Here is an 11,286-nt window from a genome sequence, read left to right on the forward strand (position 1 = left end):
TTGTTTAAATAGAACGCCAAAACTATTCAGGGTTTAGCTGCAAACCCCGTTAGTACCACAACTGAACTCTTGCACTAGGTTTGTTGACGTATCTGACAGTCTACTTAGCCGTTTTAAAGGATTTATCATTAACATAGACGCCACTATTTTAGTCGTGTATCTTACTCGTCTTCTTGATTTAATTTGATTTCTGTAAAGTCCTTTGTCTTCACAACAAAGTCAGTTTTCACTGTTGGAATTTATGTTTTCGAGTACTATCAAAAGGATAATTTAATTTTTTTTTAAATTCTTTATTTGATCGCTTTTCATATTTTTCAAACATTTTTATGAACTTTTCAGCTTTGCTAAAATCTGTTGCTTAAAAATAAAAGGGAAGCTCAGCTTCTCCAAATGCTTTAGTAACTCCTAAGAAATCTCTTTAAGATTCTTGGTCAGCTCGCTTTTTGATTTCGTTGCACAGTCCTAAAATCCAACCAGCAATGTCAATATTCAAAGGTATTCTACAAAATGTCACACGAGCGCCCTTTTTCATTTCTGGAGTGCTGGGACGGCGTTTACTATTAGTAAAATTTTGAGTCCACTATTTTAAAGCTGATTCAATGAGAAACGAGAATTAAATTAGGAGTATTTTGTAGGAGTATCATGTACCAAACAATCTTGATGCGGAAAATTTTTACATGACTAATGAGAAATAACACCAAAAAACAAAACTTCAGGCCAAAGTTCATCAAACACAAGATCTGAGAAAGAAATATTTAAATATTATATATATATATATATATATATATATATATATATATATATATATATATATATATATATATATATATATATATATATATATATGTTTATATACTTACATATTTTTTTATATATACATATATGTATATATCTGCTTTGGATTGACTTCTTAGGCTATATTTTGATTGTGAAAAGGTAAGCTGGATAGATTGAATGAAGCAATATGTAGGTGCAACAAGTGGGTGAAACATGTAGGGGGGTATCTTATTCCGTTGTAGTTATGTAAATGTTCCATGTTATTAGGTAAACAATTGTTTTACTGGAGTTCACATTTTCTGCATTTGTTCTTGAAATATTAAGGTGCTACAAATTGATGTAGTCTCACGCACATCTCAAAAAGATTAGGTCGTATCAATTTGATTAGAAAAACAATTTATAATAAAAAACAAAAAAAATGCATTTTAAAATACGTTATGAAATAGTGTCATGTTCTCAAATGTAAATAAAGTTTACTTATATAAATAGTTTTCCTAAGTAGACATGTTATTTTATACGCAATTTACTTTTAATAGCCATTTCAGTTTATAAATAAACTGAAATGGCTATTAAAAGTAAATTATAGTCTGAAGGGATTAAGATATAATTTCCCTGTCCTCCTTTAAAATATCAATAATTGACTCCAATCCGTGATTATATTGGTAATTAAAACCATTCCTAGCACCGGAAAAATTTCGCATTTGCTTTGAAACCATTCTTAGACCCTGGTTACAAAAAAAGTTCAATTCCTGGCCGACCATGGAAATATTTTACTTGTCTTAGGCTAGAACAGTAATCTTTTTGAAAACTTTAAATGACGGAACGTATGGAATTCAGGCGGTGTCAAGAAAGTTATCCTTCTAAAAATAAACCCCTAGGAAAAATGCCTCAATAGTTTCTTTTATATACTTAGATACGTTTTACTGTCATTTTATCAGCTTTTTTCCTGATACCGCTTCTAATGTGTAATTTTTTAAATTTTATTTGTTGCTTTTTTATTTTTGTTTTATGGAATAATTTTTTTGAAATTTGTGCACAGAGTGTACATATATATCAACTAAGTGTTAAGATGAGTTTCCACTCATCCGTTTTAGCTTAGGGAATAGGAAAGGGATGGGAATATTATTCATTTGAGCAATTTGTGGTATAGTTTTGAAAATTAATCACTGCGCATGCTCACATGATTAATTATCCCATCACTTTCCCTTTCCCGTAACTAAAACGGATGAATGGAAACTCACCTTAAGGGAGAACATGCACAATATAGTATACGCAACAACTCACGGTTAATACTTGGGGAAGCAGTCTTTTAATTTAAACAAAAGATTGTTGTTTTTTTTTGGGGAGAGGGGGGAGTTTTTCGTGGGGAATTTTTTGTCAGGGGGATACATAGGTGGGGTTCTCGGGTTTCATTCTTAAACCAATTTAGAAATATACTAAACATAGTAGTAAAGAGAAGATGCATATAAAAAAACAGATTATAGTAAGGGCATTAAAACTGGCCAGCATTTTAGGCTTCTCGCAACAAACATATCGATAAAATGAGAATAGCTCTCTCTTCAAAAAACCCTTCTCTACTAATTTTCTTGTTCATTTATACCAGATAGTTTTCCAAAAATATTCCTCAAATATCGTCATAAAAAAACCGCCAACACATTTTTATCGTATTCACAGGTAAAAAATACTGAAATTGTTAAATCGTGCTCTTTATTAACGGAATTACAAATCTAAAGTTGAAGACTTTATACTAAGGTGTATATATATATATATATATATATATATATATATATATATATATATATATATATATATATATATATATATATATATATATAAAATACTTTGTTGGCGCGTGGAAAAAATATTTTATTAGACAACCAATTTAGTGAACGAAAAATTTCTGCTTCGACAAACTTTTATTCATTCGGTTTTGGCCAAAATTTCTGTTCAAACCACAAGCGAAATATATCGAAAATTTTGTGATGAGAATTTTTTTTAAGTTTTGATAGCTTGTTCTTAAGTCAGTGTCATCATAATGATTTCCTACTTGTAATCGTTTGTGGGTAAATCAATTTTTATCTCCGACAGCTGTAGTATTTTTAATTGAAATAACGTTACGTAACTGATTCAAGTTACTTTTCTCAAATCCTTCAGCGAACTTCAATTTTTTTTTTACATGTTCCACTTTCTTTTTAATTATGTTACAAACTGATTGTTTAATTACATTAGGGTAACTGGGAGCAATATGAGACAGTTCGCGTTTATTATGATGCCAGCCCTACAAATTATTATTTGCAAGATTTTTAAATATGCAGTTGTGTTCAAAAAATATTTTGCGTCAAGAAGAATATATATTGAGTCACTTTGAAATACAAAGGTTGAGTGGAATGGGAATCATTTCATTCCTCGGCATCGCGATTCTTACGAATTTATAAGTGTTGCTATTATATTTTTTCCTAGCCTTTTTTGATCTCACTGAATGGAAAAGCTTTTTATGTTTAAATTTTCTTTTTATTAGAATCTTTAGGCCTTTTTCTAACATTTCCATTCTTTGGTATTTTATTTCTTCAATAAAATAGTCAGGAAGTTAAGCAATTCGATGCCAACATTATGCGGGACAATGCGAGACATTCTGTTTGCATTTGTTTTGCCGATATCTAATGTTATGCCCTCAGGATCTTCAGAAAATATTGATTTTAACATAACACTATGCTTTTCTAATATTGTACCAATTCCAAAGATCATTTTGCCACCAAAAAAGGGAGAAGAATCACAGATAATAACAACATTACATTACAAAAAATCACTATTTGAATCCTCTGAAAAACCAAAAAAGTTAAAAGAACGCATAATAGAAAATAAAAGTGCATTAGGAAAGGGTAAAGAAAAATTTGAAAGTTTAGGTGTTGAAAACTGGGAATGTTATGTTTGTAATGGTTTGTGGAGTAAGCCTGCAAAAGCAGAGAAGTGGAGTCAATGTTCAAAATGCACAACCAGGGCTCCTGTTAATAAATGATCTTTGGTGACTAAACCACTACAAATTTGCAACTCATATTTTGTAAGCTTCAAGTAAGATGGTAGAAGATTTGAAAAATATCAAGTTCTTTTTTCAAAAGTTCTTTTTTCAAAAGTTCTTTTTTCAAAAGTTCTTTTTTCAAAAGTTCTTTTTTCAAAAGTTCTTTTTTCAAAAGTTCTTTTTTCAAAAGTTCTTTTTTCAAAAGTACTTTTTTCAAAAGTATTAGATAAATTAGTGCTTAAGTGTCTCATTTTGCCCCTCATTAGCCTGTGTTCCATAAATCCAACTATTCTGTGTCGGACTTCAAAACCTTAAAAATGATTAAAGAAACTAATTAAATCAAATTACTATCAGGGTCTTTATTTACGATTTGAATCTGAGACTTCTCGTATACAAGGCGAGCACCATATTAATTTTGTTTAATATTTTCGACAGCAATGACTGGAAAAAAAAAGAAAACTATCCAAAAGATCTTTATTTGTCGTTGCCTTTCTGACTCTGGACTCCCACCAGTTTCCAGAGGAGCCGATGACGTGCATCCTGATGTATTTCAGAAAAAAGCCATTTCCTTTTCCTGTGGTGCTCAGCAAAACATATTCGTTTCCGTAAGTTGTGTTAAGATATCTGAACGTCCTCGAGTACAATTTAACGGAGAGGTGCGATGGTTGTGAATGTGGAAATAAAGGGTTGAATCCAGTAAGTGATTGCCGCAGCAGTTTTATTGACCAATTGGATGGTCAAGCTTGTTGTAAATGGTAAGTCGACGGTAAAATATCCCCCCCCCCCCCCAAGGAAGTGGTGATGAAAACGTTGCATCCTTGCAAAGAGTTGGCGTAAAACGGTCCTTCGAGATGGGAAAAGAGCAAGTCGCAAGCAAGACCAGTGTTGTCCACTCCTATTCCTTCTGTGGTTACTGCATAATTCCCAACTCTAATTTCTCCGTCTGCAAATATTCGAATAAAAACATTTCCAGGAACACTTAATCCTCATGCGACTGTACCATAAAAAGCCAGCCATAACCTTCGCAGAACTCCAGGACCGTCTACGTAGCTAAAGACTGGTGCAGTGGACGATCCTGCTTAATTTGTTGTTTTATCCCCAAGGATGAAAAGCTTGAATTTGGAACAAGTCCTAAAAAGTTGGATTTTTGTGACGAAACGTCTGCGTATCTTTTTGTCGCAGCGTCTTGAGCGTTTGAACGATTAAGCACTTTGATTAATTTATGGGAAGTTAAATCCAAGTCTGCAGTTCCCACTGAAGTTTCGCCTGAAACATGCGTGTCCACAAAATTTTTTGTGGCTGAATCTGAGGCTGAAGTGGGCTCTGCCAAATTGGTCTATTTGTGCGACGTCATGTTAATGTCTGAGTAATTGATGCTTGAATAAGCCAATTGAGTGTCCACGTACCCTTTTGTGGCGGCGTCGTGAGAAGTGGTTGGATCAGAGACGTTGAGCAATTTGTGAGAATTTAAATCCAAGTCCTCAGTGATTGTGCTCGATCCGTCCGTATTGATGCGCATGCTCGAGCTGACGTCGACGCAATTTTTGTAGAGGCATCATGAAGATTTGTCGGTTCGTTCAAATTGATCGCTTTGTGAAAATTTAAATCCAAGTCCGCAGCTCCAATCACCGTGCAAGTTCCTCCCGACGAATGCGTGTCCACGTAATTTTTTGTGGCGTCGTCGTGTGATTTGGTTGGTTCTGCCTGATTAATGATTTTGTTTGAATTGAAATCAATGTCCGCAGTGATGGTGCTGGAACCGTCCGTTTTAATAAAAACGTTGCTTGCTGAGTCTGTTGAAAGATTGTCGAAATAAACGCTGAATTCGCTTCTGTTGAATTTATCAATCATTTTTAAATGGACAAAATTCTTTAAATTCGATTGCGATCACCAAAGGGTGTTGACGACGTCTTGAAAGCTGTTTCCCTCTTCACATTTTTTCAAGACGTAAAGACGCAAGTAACCACATTAAGGCGTGTTTCCAAATTGAACCCTTTCGCTGTTGTAAAAGACGGGGCTTTTTAAATATTCGACAAGCTCGACGAGAGGCGGTTGGGCGTAAGAGTCAAAGCTAAACTTTTCATCCCCGTCTTTGTACCAGCATACCCAATGAAATCCTTCCGTTGAGTCCCCCGTGTTGACAATCCCGCATTCTTTATTAATTACCTTTTTTGGCAATTCGCCTCTGATAAAAACTCCTCCAAAGTTTTTTAATTTCAGTTTTTTTGCTCCCTTAATCAATTGAAAATTTGTCAAAGCCTCGTTTGGCAAAACAATTCCTTCTACATTTATCCTTTCGTTACTCATTTTTTTATTTTGTTAAATTTTTTAAAATCCTTTGCTCTCTGCGATTATCTCTCTGCACTCCATGAACAGCCTTTTTGACTTCTTTGAAATTTCTTTGTTCTCTGCGAATAACGGATGATTACTAAAAATCTGAACAAAGTTGCTTACATCATATTTCTATATGCAACTAATACTTATTTTTTCAAACAATTTCTAAAATATTGCAAATTTATTCTTCTTTTGAAATATATATTAACTTTTATATAAGTATTTTAAATTTAGTATTAAAAATGACGTCAAACGAAGAGCTCCAGAGAAAACGTGTGTACCAGTTTTATCAAGAAAATTCAGATAAACCTAAATCATTCACTGTTTCTCATTTTGAAGCAGAAAACTTATCAAGATCGACTATATATGGAATTATTAAATGTGTAGAAGAAGATAAACCATTTGAAAGGCAAACTGGTAGTGGTAGAAAGCCAAAAATAATGACTAAGCGCGCCATCAGTCAACTTACCAAGCTTTTTGACCATAAATGTGGCATTTCTCAGCGTATAGCTTCAAAAAAGTTCAAATGTTCTCAGTCACTTATTTCTAAGACATTGAAAACCAAAACATCAATTAAAAAAAGAAAACAAATGAAGATTCCGAGTCGAACTGAGAGCCAGAGAGCAAAAAACCGACGTTTGTGAGGTCAACTTTATAAAAATTATAAAGATTTTATTTGGGTTCTTGATGACGAGTCTTATTTTACTCTCTCGAACAGCCAAATTAATGGTAATGATAATTTCTATTCAAGTAACATCGAATTAACACCAAGCAATGTTAAACTCAAAGAAAAAAAGAAATTTGAAGAAAAATTAATGGTTTACGTGGTCATTTCGCCTTTTGGCCTATCAACTCCATACATTGTACAGTCTGGAACAGCTATTAACCAGCATATATATGTTGATGAATGTTTGACTAAAAAACTATTACCACACATCAAGCAGCTTCCAAAAAATACCAAATACATATTCTGGCCTGATCTAGCAAGTGCCCATTACTCAAACAAAGCTGTTAAGTTTTTGAATGAAAATGGTTTAAAGTTTGTAACAAAAAGTGAAAACCCTCCAACCAAATATGCGTGAATGTTGTTGTATTGAGGATTTTCGGTCTTGTATCAAAGGAGATGTTTACAAAAATGGTTGGCAGGCAGAGAATTTAGATCAATTACGCTCTAGAATAATTTACTGTTTTAAGAAATTCGACAAAGAGCTGGTACAACGTTTGGCAGAGTCTACTAGCAGAAGACTCGACACAATAAGAAGACAAGGTCTTGTTGAATCAAGATAAACGTTTTTGTTAAAATTAGAATAAATTTGCTATTTTATTCTTTTTGAAACAATAAAATAGGTCTTCTAGATAAAAAGTTATTTAATTTTTAGTTTAGTCCAGATTTTTAGTAACCACCTGTTAACCTTCTGCACTCTGCGATCAACCTTTTTGCTTCTGCCTCTGGCTCTGCCTCTTGCTCTGACTCTGGTGTTTGCTCTTGGGTTTTTAAATTCGCTTGCGGATCCGTGTCTTCTGAACCGAAAAACTTCCATTAATTGATCAAGTTAAATCTGCTTTTGTAATGCCCGTAAGCCAACGTGTGAATTCCATCTTCCAAAATGACCCTTTTATCGTCGTCAGCGCTGAGCGAGACTTTGTTTATTTCTTCTGTGTAGAAACGTGCCGATGGGATGAGATGACGTTCGTTTGGCTTACCTTTTCTTTTTCGCTTTTCAAGCAGTCTTTGTAATCGTTGTGAGTGATGTATTTTTGGACGACATTTCCTTTGAATCCTTTGCATCTTTTGTGCTCTTCTTCTTTATGGATTTTGTAAGAGTACAGTTTTGACCGCAGGCCGACAAATTCTTCAATTTGCTTTCCTCCTGTTTTGTCTTTGAACATCCCAATGACCTTTTTGTTTGCGCCAACTTTGAACCCAACGCTGTGATTGGCAGGATGGTTTTTGTCAAATTCACTCGTGTTGAATTTACTTTCCACATCCTCAACAACGTCTTTATAAAAATCGTCCGCTTTTATTTCATAAATCAACGAGTCCGTGTCCGTCATCAACAACTTTGCTTTGACGGAGTATTTTTTTCTGATGTAGTCGTAATGAAATTCAAACTTCAAAGTCTTGCTCAAATTCAAGATGGACATTCCCAAATAAATTGGTTTGTTGTAAACCAACTTTGTTCTTTTCATGTGAACGGCGATCAAGTTTTCATCGAAAATCGTGTGTCGATCGTAATTTGGTTTGGACGACAATTTCGCGGCTTCTTCCCTTTTTGTCACCAGTCTCACGTCCACTCGATTTTCAATGTTTTCCATGGTTTTCCCAAAGACAGAATTGTTCATCAGCTTGAAAAAATCCTTCTCAAAGTCGTTTGTGGCTTTTGTTCTTAAATTGGTGTTGAGATCAATGTATTCTTTCAGCCAATCCCGTTCCTCAAATTTGATTCCTCTGTGTACCTTTGAAATTTTTAGTCCCAATTGTTCATACAATTTCAGGTTTTCTCTGTGAATGACGTAATTCTTTTTGTCGTTCAAATTTGGAACGAGATTTTCTACTTTTTTAATGGTCATTCTTTCCGGCGCCAAAGGGTAATCGTTGTGCTCGTCGTGAAGACTTTCTGGATAATCCAAATCGACTTCTAAAATGCATGGCATGGATTTGCTATTTAAAAGTTCGTCTTCAGTCATCCATTCAAAACCGTGAGTGGGAAGAGGTTTGCTCATGACCCATCCGTACAAGTTGTTTGCGTCCAAGTACTGGATGAATCTAGACTCTTTGCTCGAATCGAACGAATCTCCCATGTATTTGTTGTTTGATTTTCCAAGTCGGCTTGAAATCATGCTGATTCCTCCACGGATTCCTTTTTTGATCATCAACACTTTGTCAAAATCGCTTAACAACTCCAATTTTATTTTTGTCATTTTTAAACAAGCATCCCAAGCCAATCCGTGAGAAGTGTAATACCAAGCAGGGTTGAGTTTGTAATGTTTTACGCAAACTTCCCTGAAATTTTCAAAGACATCCGCCAACATCAAAACGTCTGACACATTGTACAAATCGTGATAATCTCTGAACGTTTTGCAACCAAATTCGTTGTAGACCGTTTGAGCATGCGCATAGTCTTCAACTTCTATACCTTTGTTGTTGGATTTGGAGAAAAACGCTTCTATTGGAGGTAATTGCGTTTCAGAAAACTTTTCGATCGAGTCCATCCAATTGTAAGGGTAAACTCCTTTTCTAAGCAATAAATCAAAATTTTTTCCGGAATAATATTTGGCGATGTTTTTGCACTGGTCTTTAGTCAAATTTTTTGACAAGCTGTCCAAACTGGAGGCCATAAACTTGAAACTATCGATAAATCTCAACTCTTTTTTAATTTCAAAGACCTTTCCCTCTTTTTCAAATTCTCCCACTTTAATTTCTTTTGTGAAGCTGATGTACTTTTCCTTGTTGTTTGGAATGCAGCTTAATTTTCCGCCAGACAGTTTCTTGATGAATAAGTGGCTGTCGTAACCTGACAAATTGTGAAACACGACAGGGAAGAATTTTGGAATTTTGTATTTTGTGTTGCAAGTGTTGTGTGCAGCTCCTCGGTACTTTCCAGTCAAATGGCAGTGGTCGCGCACTTTGTCATCTCCAAGCCTTTCCTTGTAAATGTGACACATGGTTGGAGAAATGAAATTTTTTTTTATCTTCAAAAGTCATGATCATCTCTTTTTTGAGTTTTGTCATTTCGCAAAGTTCCTTGATGTCTTTTTCGAGCATTTCCACAAATATTTGGGCAACGTCGTCCGTTTCACTCGTCGCGGTAAACGTCACCGGATTTTTATCATAAACGGTTCCGTCGAATCATTTGATGAAATAGCAGAACGATCTTGGAGTGTGTTTTTGGTACTGTTTTGTGTAAGACTGTTTTGGGTCGGGGACCCAAGTGTTGATTGGTGTGATAAAACTGCGTAAACGATAAAAGGAACTCTCATCGACCTTTCTTTGTTTTCAAATTTCATGAAAGAATTTTTTTTGGGAAGTTCGGTTCGAAATGAGCTGTGCCCTTTGCAATAAGTTGAATGTTTGGAAAGATCTTACTCGCTGTTCATCCCCTGCAAACAATTTCTGCAAAAACATTTTTTGTCGTTATGTTTGGATGATTGTTAGGAGATCAATTGACTTAGACTTTTGATCAGACAATAATGATTTGTTTTTTCGTCTGAAATGAGCAGCAAATCTATTTCATGTTTTCTGTTCAAACATTTGGATATTTTCAAAGGGTAAATGGATTTATTTTCACACCCGAAAACAATCACGCTGATTTTTGGATTGCTTTTTTTCAAATTTTTTGATTTGATCAAGTTTGACTGGAAATTCAATCCCTTCCCAATTCAACTCTTTCGATTTTTCAATCAAGTCTTTGTCGATTCTTTCACCGTGTTTTTCCTTCATGTTCAAAACCTTGAGACGCACCATTTGAAACATTCGTTGTCTTCGTTGACCATGTTAATGATTGCTTTTTTGCTCACCAGAAAATCATCGAGAGGAATGTATGACCTCGCACCGATTGGATTGTAATCAATCAAGTTGATGTCCATTCTTAAAATTTTAGACACTGCAATTTGAACCCATTTTGTTGTATTTGGTTATGTTTTCCAGGATTTTCTCTTTTGCTGTGTCGTAAAATTCTCCCAAATCTGTCGACTCCAAAACAATTCCAGAGCGTGACGAAAAAGGAACAGTTCGAGACATTTCCTCTCCAGTGGTAATGCTCACACTCATCATCTCGCAAGTCAAAACAATATACGCTTTTTTATTTTTATTTTCTTGAAGAATTTTCATCGCACCGTCTTTTGCCAAGTCTAAAAAGGCAGAAGCATCAAGATGATTTCCTTTAACTTGATGCGAAAATTTCTTTGCAACATATCTCAGCGCGTGATCGGTCAATTGAAAATGAATGAGGGGTTTGTAAACTGCTTTGCGCACAATTGATTTAAAGACTATTGGTTTGAGAGAGTCTACTTTTTTTTTCACTTCGTTCCCCACATTGCTCACAGTTTTCTTCACCGCCTCTGGAACGTACGGGTCGATCAATTTAAGCACATTGTTGAAACTGTTGACGATCACATTTTTTGCGGTCGTCGTCAATCTTGAAAACAGTCCAGGAGTT

The 11,286-nt window shown here is 34.7% G+C and overlaps 1 protein-coding gene across 1 annotated transcript; it reads right to left on the minus strand.

The window, feature by feature from the left end:
• Window positions 1-7,520: 7,520 nt before the first annotated feature.
• LOC149885426 (uncharacterized) lies at window positions 7,521-9,793 on the minus strand. Its single transcript, XM_090094686.1, has 2 exons — window positions 7,832-9,793; window positions 7,521-7,661 (listed from the first exon to the last, which is right to left on the minus strand). The coding sequence occupies exons 1-2, from the start codon at window positions 9,791-9,793 to the stop codon at window positions 7,521-7,523; spliced, it is 2,103 nt and encodes a 700-aa protein (XP_089950812.1).
• Window positions 9,794-11,286: the final 1,493 nt, after the last annotated feature.

Source organism: Hydra viridissima, unplaced genomic scaffold, assembly GCF_058129835.1.
Source record: "Hydra viridissima isolate aposymbiotic clone 2 unplaced genomic scaffold, HvirCarnegie_v1 scaffold_8, whole genome shotgun sequence".
Taxonomy (NCBI): Eukaryota; Metazoa; Cnidaria; class Hydrozoa; order Anthoathecata; family Hydridae; genus Hydra; species Hydra viridissima.

Excerpts from the sequence above, each read along its gene's own strand:
- LOC149885426 (XM_090094686.1), bottom strand. The coding sequence starts at position 9,793 with ATGTGTCACATTTACAAGGAAAGGCTTGGAGATGACAAAGTGCGCGAC. Across the intron at positions 7,662-7,831 it reads TGAAAAGCGAAAAAGAAAAG|TTTTTCGGTTCAGAAGACAC; the intron begins GTAAGCCAAACG and ends AATTAATGGAAG.